This window comes from Copadichromis virginalis, linkage group LG8 (genome assembly GCF_057382275.1).
Source record: "Copadichromis virginalis isolate Kocher_CV1m ecotype Utaka linkage group LG8, C_Virginalis_male_GT1.1, whole genome shotgun sequence".
Lineage (NCBI taxonomy): Eukaryota > Metazoa > Chordata > Actinopteri > Cichliformes > Cichlidae > Copadichromis > Copadichromis virginalis.
Window position 1 is genome coordinate 9,899,557 of NC_140625.1, and position 17,233 is coordinate 9,916,789.

The following is a 17,233-nucleotide window of genomic DNA, read 5'->3' on the forward strand; positions in this document are numbered from 1 at the left end:
TTCATATAAGTGTGAAGGCAGATGAATGAATACTTTTAGAAATATAATGCGGATCTCCAAGGTGTTCAGACCTCTTGTGTTCAGATTTTGTTGCTCTTTATTTTACTTCAATTAGACAGTCAGAGGGCATTTCAGGGGCCCATACTGTCCAGGTGTGGGGTTCTTTGTTGTCTCATGTGCTTGAAAAGAAGGCAACTGGACTTCTTTACGTTCATGAAAACATTTCTAGTCTCCATTCAAGAGTCTTTGTCAGTTGTAAAACAACTGATGGAGAGTCTTAAGTAGGCATTTATCCTCAAGTGGCAACTGCCCCCTTGCAGGCGATCCTGAAAGTCATTGACCTACTATTAATCATTTGAGTCTTCACATTAGCCAAGTTGTGACAAAAAGTGCAGGTGGTTACTATCGCCTGGGCCAAGGTGTGAAACTTCTGTAAGACAGTGCCCCATTCCACCTCTGGCAAGGTGTGAGTGAGGAGTGTGTTTCATATTTATGTACATAGTAGTCATTTTTTCCCACAGGGAGAAAATCTCCAGTGGCTGTTACTGATCAATAACCAGAAAACAAACATCCAAACCTTAAGACTGCCTTGTCTACCATCTACTATATATATATATGTGTGTGTGTGTGTGTGTGTGTGTGTGTGTGTGTGTATATATGTATGTATATATATATTTGGTTATAAAATGGTTTTAAGCAACTCACAGCATGACATTTAAGGGTCAGTGCACCATGAATCACCTCCCTCTGTCCCAGATATTCATTTGCTCTTCGCTCGTTTCTGAGCTCTTCATCTGCATCTGTTTCAAGGATTTATTTTTTTATTTTTTTATTTTTTTACTTTTCAGGCTATTTGTACTGAATCTAAACTGACAGACAATGTATGTACATGTATTCACCATCCAAACTGTTCCGTTATTGAGCCACAGGACAAAGTGGAGCACTGCATAGATTGCTGGGGTAGGAAACAGATGAACATTATTGGTTTTTCCACTGTAGACAAGAAAGCAGAGGTGGCTTTGGAAAAAAGTAAAACTCATTACACACAGAGTAATTGAACACATTTGAACTAATTGCAGGGTTGTTGAGAGGACTGCTGCCATTTTCTCTTGTGCTGACATTCACTTAAAAAAGATTGTGGACTTTATCCTTTTATGCGAGAGTGCAGATAGATCCTAAACTATAGCTTATTAGGTAACATGAAAACTAATCTAAATATAGGTTACACAGCACTCTTTTGCTGTGTAACCTATACCAGGCAGAAAATACCTTTGGGATTGTTGCTGCTGTTGGACCTGGCCTATAGGACGCTGTTAAAAAAGTTTGAAGTATCCACTTGGTTCCACTGAGCACCATAACGAGATGTTCTGCAGATCTGTGGTTTTGTGCTCCTTCTTCTTTACAGCCTGTTGCTGTAGTACACAAGCCACAGATTCTATCTAAAACAGCGGTCCCCAGCCTTTTTCCCCCATAGACAGGTTTATGTCCGACAATATTTTCATGGACCGGCCTTTGAGGTGTTACGGATAAATACAACAAAATAAAACCACCACCAGTACCAAAAAAAAAGAAGATTTATTCATAACACACGGGAAAAGACCCAGGGTAACCGATTTAACGATAAAAACGATTAAAAAAAATAACGCTAAAAACCGATAAAAACCATGAATTTAACACCCGAGTCTCAAATCTCGTGGCCCGTTACCAAACGACTCATGGACCGGTACCGGTCTGTGGCCGGGTTGGGGACCACTGATGTAAGAGTCACATATTACCACCCTGATGTCAGTCATTGAATTTTGGATTCCCACATAAAAAGCCTTAAGTTTGTTATCCTGGCTGTTGCCATCTGTCCATTGTCTCTAAAATATCTTATCCATCGTTTACTGACTCCATCATTTATTCCAACTTCTTTGCACCATTGCAAAGATGTCCGGAGCCCAATTCCATACGTGTGTCCACATACTTTGCCAATCAAGCTGATTCTGATTGTGGTAAAAGTGCACTTGGCCATTAAGCTCTTGGGTAGCAAGCAAACCAATAACTTTCAGCAAGCATATTTTAATATATAAATATTTTTAAATGTGGTTCTGGCAGCGTAACCAGTATGTGTTAGCTTTTGTCGTCAGACCTGTGTTTAAATCCATGCGCCCACGTTACATTTCATCTGGAAATATGTCACACTACAGAAGCTCTGAATCCTGCTTCACTCTGACTTTATAGGTTAGAAACGTCAAGAAGTCACAAGCCTTTAAAGTCACATACTTTGAGATGTACATGAACCATCCGTGATGTTAACTGGAGACAGGAGGCAAATATTTGGTCTCTAACAAATATGAGTCATTGCAGATAGAAAGCTTGAAGCAAAAAGCGATGACCTATTTATCAAAGTCGACTGCAGAAGTAGGGTGACCCAGTAACAAATCACTCCAAACACAAATTTCACCTCTTCTCCTCCCACATCTCTTTTTTCCCTGTTACCCCAGCTGTCAGAAGAGTGACTCTGAGTGCTTGTGTCATCCAAAATGTTTTCCTGCCCTCTCAACTCTTCCCTGGGGTCAATTAGAGGCAAACTACTTAATGATCTTAGTACGAATCTGTACTCCCGTGTTTTTGTCATGTTTATTATTCTCACAAAAGGCACGTGTACGCCTGACTCAGCCAGTCGCACAGAGCGAGGGTTATAAAGTAAGTGGATGTGGGAGAAGGTTGTGTTTGTTCACACTGCCTCTACTACACTCAGTGATGATGCACACGGACTTTCACGTTGGATCGTACCGTTATTAGACATTGTACCCACCCTCCTTACTCGCTTTATTCCCAGCACTTATGTCTCCTTATTCTTGCCACTGCAGTTTTGTTGTTCACGGACACACAAAGATGCTCCTGTGTTATCTTGGAGATGAGAGACGCCATGCAGTGCACTCTCTCCTTTATCTCTTTCCCCACGGCACATAAGACTCCTTTTATGTATCATTTGTATCATGCCAACGCACACTCAGAGATGCACAAACACGCTCAATGCACAGAAACAATGTTTCATGGTCTCGAGCACTCACAATTGCAGGCTGGTGCAAACAGCAGGAAGATGATTGGTGCGTGTGAATGTGTGTGTGGAAGTTATTGAGGGAGGGAGAGTGAGAGAAACTGAAGAAGTGTGAATCCCTTTGCATTAAAAAGCACTTAAACTTCTTGAAAACTCTAACTGCTTTTAAGTTTGTGACCTGAAAATGAATTTGAAGCTCCTGTTGCTGCATCATTAGCCTTCTAAAACTCTGCTAAATAGCTAGACACTCTGGAAAGTGAAGATATCTGGCAAACTATGAGCCCTTGCTTGTTAATTTATTGATAACCTAGTATTTTTCATGTTGCGAGAAAAACATATCGTCCTTTTCATCATAAAAAGCTGCAAATCAGAAAAAGTCTGTGTTATTAATAATCAATGTCTCGGTTATTTAAATCAGACGAGACGTCATCTGAACCTAAAATGATGGCCAATTACCAGCACCAGTTATTTTACCATTTAAATCAATGTGCTGTTCTCCTCAGTACAGTTTACTGAAGTTACTCTCAAATGCTCCAAAGGTTTTTTTTTAAAAAAAAAGATTAGCTGAAACCCCTCAAATCTAAATCTCCAATAGGTTGGGAAAAATCTAACAAACATTTGCCACCAACGCTATGTTTTTTTGCCCTCTAGGTTTTTTGGGTTCTAAAATGTTCCAAATTGCAAATCTCTGTAAGCAAAAATACAGACAACAGTTAACATAATGCCTCTAAAGTCATGTGTAAAAGACTATTTTCACAAGGTTCTATGTAGTCCTGTGTAGAAATAAGTAAACCCCTTAAACCAATAGGAATTAACAGGGTAAGTAGAACTGAGGTGCTGCTCTGTAGAAGCAGAGGTAGTAGTTCATGCTAAATAACAAAACAATAATCTTTATTTAAGACATCTTGGATGTGCTACCACACAGCAGGCTTATTATTTGACAGATCATTTCATTAAATGGCACCAATACTACAAATGTGGACTGTAGAGAAGTCCAGTACAGAGACACACTGCTGGCTACAGTTGCCTGTCTTGGCACTATTGTGTGTCAAAGTGACCCCGGCCCTAAAGTTAAACCTTCACAAAACCCAGCGGGTAAGTTAAAAAAAATCCACCAACTCGAGTTGTTGTGAAAGAGAGCATCAGTTCTTAGAGCAGTGTTGTTCTGTTATGGCAAGCAAGGCAAACAGCACTGCTTGCCCAGTGTAATCTAAATACAGACATCAATTAAAACAAACATGAAGTAATCTCTCTCCTTGCATCTCAAACAGCCATGTGTCTCATGAGCTTCTCTCACTGCCTGCGAGACAAGTTTCCCATCTTCTTGCCATCGTTGGCTATTGCCTCTGGAAGCAGGCTTGACTAAACTTATAATGTTTATCATTCAAGACAAGCTGCAGAGACAAGCTCTGTTTTCACTGAGATTATTTACGAGCTGTGTTGTGTGGAAATAAAGCTTTCATTAACAAGTAAACAAGCCGTCCGTCATCCTAACATACACATTTTCTTTTAATAACCACCTTGGCAATGTGTGATGTAGAGCTATTAGAGCGTAGTCTGAAAACGTTTTTTAATAACCTCTTAGGCATGTTAGTGAGGAAAAGTCTGGATAATGGAGCGGTATACATCTCTACTTTCATAAAACAGGCAAGCTGAGAAGTTTCAAATGAGTTCCTGCTTGCCTTTCTATAAACTCACCCTATGCCACTGCTTTAAAGACAAAAAAAATTGTGCCAGGCTGTACACATGTTCATTTCTACTGTTAAGTTGGGCATGGGGATGGACTTGGTTTCAGAGCCATGGCCACACCAGGAACTACAGTCTCACATCTGACTCTTTACACATTTACCATCGATTTGTAATACAATAATGTTACTTCCCTTCTCTAAACCGATTCATTAGGTTTAGATCGAAATGAATCAAACCTGTGGAAGCATATCTGGAAATCATGGCAAACAGAAGCCATTTCTACACAAGAACTATGCACAATGTTTGGAGAATCAGGTCGAGACATTGTCTAAAGTTGCCTGTTCTCACATGTAGCACACAACAGAAGGCAATTTTATCCGTGCCAGATGCATTCTTTTACTGGAAATACTTCTGCTTTTGGGATAAATGTTCACTGGATGATCATTGGCTAGTCTCACATCTGTACAACACATCACAGGTCCATCACAGTGACTTGGAATAAGGAAGCTAGCATTGCACACATTTAGTGGATCCTATAAATAGGCTCACCGTTGGAGGTTGGGTGGCTGTCTGATCAAAACCATTTTACAACCAAATGTTAATCAAGTGTTGAATTAATAGCCAGTGTGTTGTGATCGCTTGGTTATTTATTGGTCCAATAGCTTCATGACAGGAAGATGGAGGTATTGATAATGATGATAAGGACGATGATGGCATAAAAAGGACTTTTCCCCCCACTAATCTGGCAAATGCTGGAACATCAGTACCACTAGGTTATTTACTTGTGTGTGTGTGTGTAGTCTCAGAGTTGTGTTAATGTTGTTACCATAATGGCTAACTCTTGACATTTCTCCATCCCGCTGTTTCTGAAAAATGTTCTAATTTATTCGACTAGTACATCCTACCATTTTCTGTAATACTCTCTGTCTCTCTCACTAGTGAATAACATTTAAAAGGTATACAGTGTACACATCTGTACCTCTCTCACATGTTTTCTGCTTCCAACACTGTGACACTATACAAGCACTATATTCCACCAATTTTGTCTTTCTCTTTCAGATGACCTCATGAAGGATGTTTAGGTATGTGTGTGTCAGAGTGAACATTCGTGTGTATCCATCCATCCCTGGGGCTCACATCAAGTGCACTGGCTGCATCAGTGGACTTCATTATTGCTAATAGCCAGGGATTTACTCTTTTACTCCTAGTTTGTTCCATTGTTCATTAACCTCGGTTCATTTAGCTTTGGACCGACTGCCTGTCAGGGATGGAACTGTTTCACCCAAAGTTACCAGTCTCAAAGTAAAAGGGCATATTTTTTTGTTTGTTTTTTAAACTCATGTTAATCCTGCACTTACAGTTCTCCTCTGAAGTTTACATACACTCATCATGAGAATAAATCACTTATCATTTTGGTGATTTTTTTAAACTGTTCTTTTTCCAGGCTGGTACATCTTAAATATAAAGCTCAATAAGTTTTAAATTTATTTTGGATTCTGGGTCCAAAGTATACACGCAGACTCAAATATATACATACCCTAACATTTGATTAAATGTCCCTTAAGAAGTTACACCTTGACCAGCTGCTTTTGGTAAAAAAAAAAAAGAAGCTTGTGACATAAATATTAGACCACTCTTTTATGGTTTTCAGGGTTTTTAATCGCTTTTTATCGTTATTTTTTAATCGTTAACTCGGTTTCCTGTGCGTTATGAATAAATCTTTTTTTGGGAGGGTACTGGTACTGGTTTTATTTTGTTGTATTTATCTGCGACACCTTAAAGGCCGGTCCTTTAAAATATTGTCGGACATAAACCGGTCCGTGGCGCAAAAAAGGTTGGGGACCGCTGGCTTAGGAACACCATGGAAATGGTGGAGGAAGAGGCGTAGGGAGATGCTGGTCTGGACATTGCTGCTTAGACTGTTGCCCCATAACATAGAACCAAAAAAATGGATGGATGGATGCGTGGATGGATGGATGCATGGATATCTAACATTAAATACAACAATGGATAAGGAAAAATGCTTTTTATAACAAGGAAAAAAGCAATTACTTGGAAATCTATTGCATGTGTTAAAAGTGAGAAAAGCTGGAGGCTAAAACAATAATAAACTCCTCTAAATGAGCGAAATCTCTCCATTATGAAGTTACATTCATCAGCGATTAATGACAGCCCAGCAGCATGCTGTGGCCTGTTGCTTTGGCTGGGTGTGTCATAACCCTTAGGCTGCAGTATCATCCAGCGAGGCCCTCCGTTGGTCAATCAAATGAGTTCATCCAAAGACAGATTCCTTTGCAGTGTACACAAAGAGCTATTTCTCCTTTCTACCCTGCAACTCTCATGATCAAAGATTTTAAAATACAGTAACTTTCCAGAGCTTGAAAATGCTGTTTTGGCATCTGATGAGGTTTTAAATTCACAAATCAACAAATTAAATTTTATGGATTTTAGTTCATTTTTCACAATTATGTAGCTTTCTGTGTTCTGAATGTACATTTATGGTGTAACATCTTTAATGAAGTGCTTACTGGATGAACATGCAGTGGGTCTGTACAGTGTCTTTTATGCAATATTGCCTCTGGTGAGGCAAAGGTATATACTGCTGCAGACCACAGAGCGTCCCTATAGCCACAATTCATTATGTTGGTTTAGAAATATTAGTATAATCTGAACTGAAACTGTAAAAACCTTCAGGCAACACACGCAGACCTTTATTATTTCACTTTATATTACTATTAAACAAATCTGTGGGGAAATAATAAAGAAGTTGCCGCATGTACTGTGCTACAGTACAGGCACTTTGCACTGGCAGTGCTTCAAGTTGTAAGGATGCGTTGGCCATTCTTGCTCCCGGCAAATTTGTACTTCACAGTTAAAAAAAAGTCACATGGCCCAAAGCCATAACTCGTAAATGTATTTAGTGCCTGCATTTGGTAACTGCACCACAGTTACAATCAATTTAAAACACTAAAAAGCTGAAGTTACAGTTGTCCGAACGAGACAGGAATATGTTGTGAGACTGTTTTTAAAGGTAAAGCATGCATGTACTTACAACTGACTCTTTGTCTATCTCTTACCAGAACAGTACCAGCTGAATAACTCTGCTTATGGACCATTTGGACAAGGGCTTCCACAGCCTCACAGCAACCACAGCGCAGTGGGACTGAACAAATACACCTCCCTCAAAGCTGTGGGTAAGTCTGACACAAATACATGCTAAATGATGCTTATTTCAACTGACATTGCAACCTTTACAGTACAAGTTAAGAGTACAGGAGCTGTCAGATGATGAAGGGTCCCTTTACTTCGTGTAAAGCAGATTTAATCTTAAAGAGAGGCCCCCCACCATGATCCCATTTAAGTAACATTAATCATCTAAATGTTACTAAGTGATTGACGTAAACTGGACTTCACAGGAGATTTACTTCCCCATGGTACCACGTCATGCAGACAAGCATGAGCTATTGCAGTAAGGCCTTTGTGTGATTTGATTCAAAGAAACCTCACTGTACAGGAATATTTTAGGAAGATCTGACCCCACAGACCTAGTCATTGCTAAGGACAGAGCTCTATGATATATGGCGTGCAGGTAATACAGATATGATTATTTTTATTTCAACATAAAATGTGTAGCTAGCTTACTTGCATGTACACTAAAAAGTTGCACAGTACTTTACATCTTTTTATTCCATGATTCACTTTATAATCATATAAAGTCTTCCATGCAAATCATTGAATTCAGGTCTTCCAATGACTTGAATGGGCACAGGTGTATAAAATCAATCACCTAGGCATGCTGACTGCTTCTACGAACAGGTAATCGATCGCTCCCAGGAGGTCAGTGAGTTCCAGCATGGTACCATGATAGGATTTCAGCTAATAATATTCAGTCATGACATTTCTTTGCTACTAAATATTCCACAGTAAATCGTTATTGGTATTATAATAAAGTGGAAGCAAATGGGAATGACAGCAATTCAGTCATAAAGTGACAGGCCATGTAAAATCACAGAGCAGTGTCAGCGAATGCTGAGGAGTATAGTGGGCAGAAGTCACCAACTTTCTTCATAGTCAGTCGCCAAGGTCCTCCAAACTTCATGTGGCCAAGCTCAAGAACAGTTTGTTGAGAGCTTCATGGAAGAGGTTTTTGTGGCCGAGCAACTTACGTCACCAAGTGCAATGCCAAGTATTGGATGCAGTGGTGTAAAGCACGCCATTACTGGACTCAGGAGCAGTGCAGACATGGTGGAGGAGGGATTACGGTGTGGGGTTTTCAGGAGGAAAGACATTTTGGACGAGTTAGGCTCGGGTCAGCATACCAAGACAGAACACCTTTGGGATGAATTAGAGCGGAGACTGCAAGCCAGACCTTCTCGTCCGACATCAGTTTCTCATCGTACAAATGTGTTTCTGGATGAATGATCAAAAATTCCCATAAACACACTGCTAAACCTTGCTGGAAACATTCCCAGAAGAGTTGCAGCTGTTGTAGCTGCAAAGAGTGTGCATACATCATATTAAACCCTATGGATTACGAATGGAATGTCACTCAAATTCATATGCGTGTTAAGGCAGACAAGTGAATACTTTGGCAATATAGCGCACATACAGTTTCTTAACTTACTGTATAATGTCTAAATTTTATATTGACCTCAAATACAAAATCAAAACAGGTAAAATCTGAAGCCTATATTTGTAAAAGATAGGTTGAAAGTAGTCTGAAGCTAAAGTGTACTACCTCCCTGTGAGTCAAAATAGTTTTCAGTATCACAAATGGGCACATTAATCAACTAAGACTGTTTGCAGAGCGTCTGGTGGCTGGGCCTAGCCCGAAAAAGGGACATCGGCCCATCTTCCTGCAGGCCCACCACCCACAGGAGGCACCGTAGGGGTCGGCTGCATTGTGAGCCGGGCGGCGGCCAGGAGCAGAGGTCCTGGCGGACTGATCCCTGGTTACCAAGACTTGCACAAAATGTTTTCAGTTAAAAAATGAGATATTCTCATCCAATAGATTCCTTCATATCAGACTAAGAACACAGTGCTTTAATGATAGACTCTTTTTTTTAGTTGCACCACCTTACCTCACTTTTTTCCACATCTGCAAATCTCTGATTACAAAACTGCAGCTGAATTCTAGCTGCCATCTGGTTATATTATTGTTCTATTCCTACATAAAAGCAAGGTTGCTGAGTTCCTATATCATCTGCAGTTAAATTGCCGTGCCGCAGCAACTACAACACTAGCTGTGTTGGAACCTCAGATCTGTGAAGTTATTGCTGGACTCTGAATGCAAGTAACTGAATGTGATTTTTCTCTGATCTAAGTTAATCACAGTTAATCGCACCATTTTCAGAAAAATAAATTGGACATAATCGCCCACTTGACCCCATTTAATCAGAAACTCATAGCAGACTGACTCTGACTTATTGCTTTTCTATCACCATTTTGACACCAAAGTCACTTTGAAGACCGCAAATGGTTGCAGACCTGCTCCTCATCTTCAAAGCAATTGCGTTCTGCAGCAACATTTGAATGGTACTGTCAGAATTTTTTAGAAACAACATCAAAGGATGGATCCATCCTGCCTTATTTCAGCAGTTCAAACTTCTGCTGGCTGCAAATTGTGTGGGTGATACCATGGTGCTTAATCTTCGCATCATTAAAACATGAAAGCCTATCCGAGTATTGTTGCTGACTACTCCATCCCTTAATGACCGCAGAGTGTCCATCTTCTCATGGCTGCTTCCAATAGGATAACACATGATGTCACAAAGCTCAAGTCATTTCAAATGGTCTCTTGAACATGACAGTAAGCTCACAAATGGCCTCCATAGCCACCAGATTAGGGATGCAGTGGAACATGAACTGTATGGTGGTACTATCACCAGACCAAAACCTCTGAACAATGTTTTCAGCACCTTGTTGAATTCAGGCTGTTCTGAAGGCAAAACAGAGACCACATTTATTCATAGTAGAAGACATCAAACATTACAATTTTTAAACTGAGAAAATATGTCATTTTAAGATAAATATTAGCACATTTTAGAATTTAATGACAGCAACAGTTCTCAAAGAAGTTGGGACAGGGCCGTATTTATTTTAGGGCCGTTATATGCTTGTTGTACATGCTTGTTCATTTGTTACTTATGCATGTAGCACAACCTTTATAGTGGCTGACTAAGTCTGTTAACGCATTTATCTAAATAACTTGCTCTCTCTTCTATGATAACTACTGATATATCACAAGCACAAAACATGTATTTGTCACCTGTCTCGTGTGCTCTTGGAGGCCCCTCCTGGTATAAGGCCCCCAAGCGGCACCTTAGTCTCCTTATGCCTCAGCTGGCTCTGAAGCTAGTTGCCAGGATATGCTAACATTCGCAGTTAAGATTAAAGGCAAATGTAGTTACATTTTTACTTGTGCTTGTTTTCCATTACAGAAGCAGGAAACTGTTACCATCTGCTCAACAAACTATCAGACTGAATCATGATAGGAGTTCACTTGTTCTCAAAGTTTTTTTATGCTTTTCGATGAAATAATAAAATAAAATGACATTGCTGAGATTAAATACATTTGCTTTTGAAAAGAGCGGAAGCAACCTTTGTCGGTGTACTCTGATTTTCCAGCAAAAACAATGAAAGCACACTCAGAGACAAGGTTACTGTTCATGTAACCAGGAAGCTAGCAGCGATAACCTCAGTGTTTAGTTTATGCAGTGTGTGCTGATGACACGCGCACACACATGCACAAGCAGAGTCAGACTCAGGGCGAGGGTGTTTATAAACCTCCATCGCTGTGTCCCCTCTTCCTGACACACATACCTTTACCTCCAACATCTCCGTTGCACTCTTCAGTTTCTCCTGCTCCTCCTGCCCTCCAGTATCTCAAGAGAAGATTAACACCACTAATATTCACTCACCTCAAGGGCATGCCAGTTGGAAATACATAAACAACCAGCCTGCCCTTTGATCTTTTTCAGATCCTCTCTTCACCTTCCTCTGACTCCCTCCTTTCCGCTCCTTTAAATGTACTTTTTAAAAACTTTTACGCATATAAAAAAGGGCATTTTCATGCTAACACGGTCCATTTGTGAGGAGATCATTTTTTTCAATTCTGCCTACAGGAGTTGCATAAAAGCTTTCTGATATATTCAAACAATAGTGACATTGCTGACAGTTTGGAGCCAGGAGGCCAGAAATGCATCATGGATTAACCGTGATTCAGACTTGAGCCCTCCTCCTATGATGACAGATCATGTGTTTGTGAATTGACAGTTAATTTCTTAGCCTGCTTCTGCATGTGACTCAGAACTGCATCAGACTGTGATAAATTGAAAATGATTTCAAAGTGTAAACAAGTTTAAAGAGGCCAAATATAGCATGTTTGCGCTACCGACCCAACTTTTTAACTTCTACTGTAACACTGCACTGTGACAGAGCAAGAAGTGAGCAGAAAGCTATATTTATTAACACTATGAATGAGTGTACCCATATTTGGTACATAAATCCCACAGTCTACACACACGTTGCCATTGGTTAAAGGAATAAACTAGAATTAAAAAGAGTAGAGTAATAATAGCCATTTGTGCTTATTTTTTCCTCTTTGGCAACTTTAAATTTGGGACAAATTCTATAAAGACTAAGATTTGAGGAAAGGTCATTTACTACTTTTATTGTCACATTGCATGTGCAGGTACACTGGTGCAGCAGATGCAAAAAGGATATACAGAGGTCAGCAGTTGGATATTGCGCAAAACAAGTGGCATTTATGTACAGTATGGAGTGCATAATGTTGAAATTCTGGTAAGTGACCGTGAGGTGTCTACGAAGTGTTCAGCAGTCTGATGGCCTGATGGAAAAAGCAGTCTCTCAGTCTGCTGGTTCGGGACTGGATACTGCAGAACCTCCTGCCTGATGGAAGTAGTCTGAACAGTTTATGCTGAACAGTTTATAGAAAATAACAACACTAACAGTCATGTGAAAAGGACTGGAAGGAAAAAAATTAATACAACCTCACTGCTTCCATAGAAATTAAGAGGGTCAGAAGCAGCCAGGTGCTGGTCTTGAGCATTCAGGTGTGTGTTAATATAGTATCCCTCATGCCCTGCATCAATTTAGTAATCCAATTAGAAAAAAACTGAACAAGCATGGCTTGTTTGGTCAGAAACTAAGCCTCTTGTCTCTACACAGAACAAAGCAGCACGACTTAGGTTTGCCAAGTTGCGTCTAAACAAACCACAAGACGTCTGGAACAGTGTCCTTTGGACAGACAAGACTAAACTGGAAATACTTGGGCAAAATGCACAGCGCCATGATTAGTGACAACCTAGCACAGCATATCAGCCAAACATCAGCCAAACCTTGTCAAGCACGGTGGTGGAGAAGTGTATTACTACAACAGAAAACCGTAAGTTTAAAAATAGAACTAGACCTTTGTTCATGGTCACATCTGTCTGAAAATAAAAAACAGATTCGACAAGATTAATGTTGGGCTAAAGCTCCGATCTTTCTCGATGCTCATCAAACTGAAAGCCTGGAGGGTGGGGAGACTTCTCGGGTATTTAAAGGTTTTACGGCGATGGTTGTCTTTGTCTCACAGACTGTCTCCACCCTGTCTCTCTGCAGCTGAAACTGCATCTCGGAGCTACTACAAGAGCTTCCCTCTCATGGATTTCTCCCACTACCAGCCTGTAGCCCCGCCTGCCTTCCAGCCTGTGCCCATTCCACCTAAAGAGAAATCATACATCCATCACCAACCCCTGCCAGCACACCACGACATCCACTCCCCTCTTTCAATCTCCATCCCCCCCAGCCACCTCAAGCAATCACGCCTCTCTAAGACAACCACACACCCGTTTCTCTCCAACTCGGCCTTCAAAGCATGGGAGCCAAACGCCCGCCATGTCCACAGGCAGACCTCCGCCCCAGCGCATGCTTCCACCTCTCTGCACAGCTCCACCCGGAGACACAACTACTCAACCCGGAGGCAGCAGAGCACAGAGAATGTCCCAGATCTCTATACTCAACCCTATGGAGGGATGTATGGAGGAACTGGAGGGGGAGCAGGACAGGGGCCACATGTCCAGGGGCAACATCCATCTCAACCCACTTATTACCACCACACCAGACAGAAGAGCTACTCCACCCACAGTGCAAATGAGGTGACTGTCTGAGCGGCAGCAACTCAGAGTGCGGCCTTCCACCATGTTTAACACAAAAACGAAAACGCTTTGGCGTAAGACAAAAGGGCCAGAGTTTGGGACAGCTCGTCCAACATGTGGTTAATTAAACAAGGAGTTTTTTTAAGACACGAAAAAATGAAAAGGGGTGTTTTCATAAGAGGAAACAGGTTCAGGAGGAAAACAGTGCAGAACCACCACTTTGTAGAAAATGGACTGTGCTGGTAAAGGTTATTACCGCACTTGACCAAATGTCTCGTATAATAAATGTTTAGATTTCACCCAAGGATATCTCAAATCCACTCTCAGGCTTCAATAGGCTGCAAAGCTATAAAAATGTCCAACTACTAAAGATTTTCCACTACAGTGTGCTTCAATTGTGGTTGTACAGGCCATATGGTACGGAGCCTCGCAAGGGACATGTTAGAAAAAAAAATAAAGATGAACATTTGCGAGATCTCGCAAATGTTTTAGTCGCATCCTTCAGAGGCCGCCAGCTCGAAGCCGACCGGGAGGTCGAGGCACGATGCGCCGGGAGTGCGGTGTTCCCCCCGGCTGTAGTGGACCTCAACCTCCCGTTAGCTTCGAGCTGGTGGGTAACAGACGTCTCCGAAAACGCCGGAGCACTTTTGCAAATATGTGATCTCTTGATAAACCGGGCAGATATTTGAAGTTTACACAGCTACATTCACGCCTAAAAATATCTTAAAAGTTTATTTTGTGACCCAGAAAGAGTAATATTAAAACTAACTAGCTGTCGCCATTGTTGGAAACGAATTGGCTGGGCCATGCTATGAATTCTGGGGAAGGTTGGGTCACAAAAGATACACTTTTGCGAGATCTTGCAAAAGTTCATCTTAATTTTTTCTCCCATGTCCCTTGCGGGGCTCCATAATATAGAAACATGGGCAGAACAAAGAACAACAAAATACTACTGCCGGCCACTCTAGAGGGGAGGGCTTGATACTTCGAGTCAAATTAGGCAAAAAGAAACAGTCAGTTTGTATTATTCAAAATAATTCTACCTGAGCACAGGTGAAGCAGGTGATCAGTACATGTGGCTACCAATTTAGCTAGAAAAAAAAAATCTAATTCCATTCCAAAGAAATAGTCACAGCTAGCATGCAGCTATTTTGACTCAAGTGTAGCTTTCTGTGTACTCTTTTTTTTGTCAGTCACCTGCAAATGTTAGACCTCAGGAACATTGGAACTGTTCATGTCATTTAATGGGAACTCTGTCTGTGTTCTCCTACTCACTACCTCCTCCACTTTAAAGGAACTCATTGTAAATGATAATAGTTTGAAAACTTTTTTGAAATTAATGTTATCAAAAGAAACCCAAGAGCTGTTTTACTTTGAGGTGACAGTGCTAGCTACTGCACCTTGCTCCTTCTCCTGAGAAGCACAGGTATGAAGCACACTAACGCAGACAGTTAGCCTAGTTTAGCAATAACAACAATTTCTTGCTGGGAAATTATCAAACTGATGTTTTTCATCTACACTTCAGTATTTATCTGGATTAAACAAATGTATAAAATCTCTGTGGCTAATGGTGTGTTCCATTTGAAGTCAAAAGTTGGAATTTAGGAGTTCGTAATTGGAATTTTCACCCACCCAAGTTAAATTTCCACCTTAGAAAGATGGAATAGCATCACCAACCTCAACTTCATAATCCAAGATGGTTTCAGAGCATGTAAATGTATAAAATCTATATTATGATGCTAATGCTAATGCTAATGATACATGAATAGCTCTGCCTCTTGCTTGCTTTTGCTTTTATAGCTTTTCTTAATTTACTACAGGGACGTGCTCTACTCGGGAGATCTCTAATAACTCTGACATCTGAGGCAAATGGAACGCAGCATTAATAATGAAGCCCATGAGGAAGTTTTGGAAACTGCAGTTCCTCAAATGGCCACTTGAGGTTGGCTCTTAAAAGAGAGTTAATCATTGGCGTTCATGTTTAAAAAAAAACCCCAACTTGGGCTGGTGTACAAATGAATTAAAAATAAGTGCTTTTGATGGTGAGCCAATTGGAGCTGGCCTAGTTTAAGAGTTTTCTCATTGTGATCTATATAGATATCATCAACCATTCAGTGCAATCGTCGAGGTAAAAGTTCAGGTAATTTTCAGGCCCCACAAGCTTTTGTGTGCATCAAGTTACCTCCTGTTTATCTTGTAAAAACACCTCTTCTATTTTGCAGCTCTCAGTCTACCTCCATGCACAGCTGTTTTCTCCTTGTCCCTTTTTCTCCCACCAATTTTCTGAGATGAAGCGCTTTGCATTCTTCGCCATCAGGCCAAGCATACGGGGACAGCATCCCCGTGGGTCACATTAACTGACGGTGAGGACAATGGCACCATCATGTCAGGTCCCATCAGCCTCCATCCTAGCTAGAGAAAAGAAGAGAAGGAAAGAGAGGAAGAGCGTAAGAGCCAGAGGCTCAAACTCTTTAGAAAGGAGAGAAAAGGAGGAAAGAGAACAGGAAAATAAAAAACAAACACACACTGCTGCATGTTTTCCTTCCTTGGGGGAAGGAGTCAGTGTGGATCTGGTCTCCTACTATTGAACTGTCTGAGGCATAATTCAGAGTGTGCAGATGCCTGTATGTAATTTCTAACCTACAGGCGCCATTGCGGGAAAGTTTTCTGAGGCGTTTCCAGCCCTGGAGCGTTAGACATTTCTCATTTCATCTCTGAACCCCGGACAGCAAAGGACACTGTGCAGAGTTGCAGCTGTTGATTTAAACATTCAACAGTTTTTGCATTGCTTCCACTGCACTTGTTGGTGAAGATGTACAGCTGGAACACCCTCAGGAGATGTACAATGTACGACACATGTGTCCAGAAATGGTTCCATGAGGTTCGTGAATTGAATTTGTGCCGAAAGAGCTGAGGGGGGAACTTTCCTTTGATTATGTAGCAGCTGAATTAAGAGGCAGGAAAAAAGGTTGCTGTAGGTTAAATTGAGTCAAGACATTGGGCAACGCATGCAAAACAACACAGCTGCTAAATAAAGACCAAATATAGCTCTACAGCAACACATAGATGCACTGTTGGTCAAATGCAATTCTGCAGTACGGTATTTTAAACATGAAATCAAGATACTAAACAATAAGAATGTTATATGGTTAATATTTTCCTAAATGAAGGGTCCGTATATGAGTCCTTAACAATATGTCATAAGAAGACAGGTGAACAAAACAATCTGACCTATTCTGCCCTTTTGAGCAGACCAAAATTTTAACAACTCTTCCAAATGATCGAGAGGAACATTTTGTTTTGGTCTCTACCCAAATTAAAGTTTAACACTTTCTCT

At 40.8% G+C, this 17,233-nt stretch overlaps 1 protein-coding gene across 1 annotated transcript in view; it reads left to right on the plus strand.

Annotated features, from left to right (window-relative positions):
- Nucleotides 1-14,078, plus strand: part of shisa8b (shisa family member 8b) — a 40,865-nt gene extending 26,787 nt beyond the window's left edge. Inside the window, exons 4-5 of the mRNA XM_085465670.1 lie at nucleotides 7,816-7,929; nucleotides 13,361-14,078. Coding sequence (XP_085321796.1) covers nucleotides 7,816-7,929; nucleotides 13,361-13,908 — 662 coding nt within the window. The 3' untranslated portion in view covers nucleotides 13,909-14,078. The remainder of the gene's footprint in view (nucleotides 1-7,815; nucleotides 7,930-13,360) is intronic.
- The last annotated feature ends 3,155 nt before the right edge of the window (nucleotides 14,079-17,233 follow it).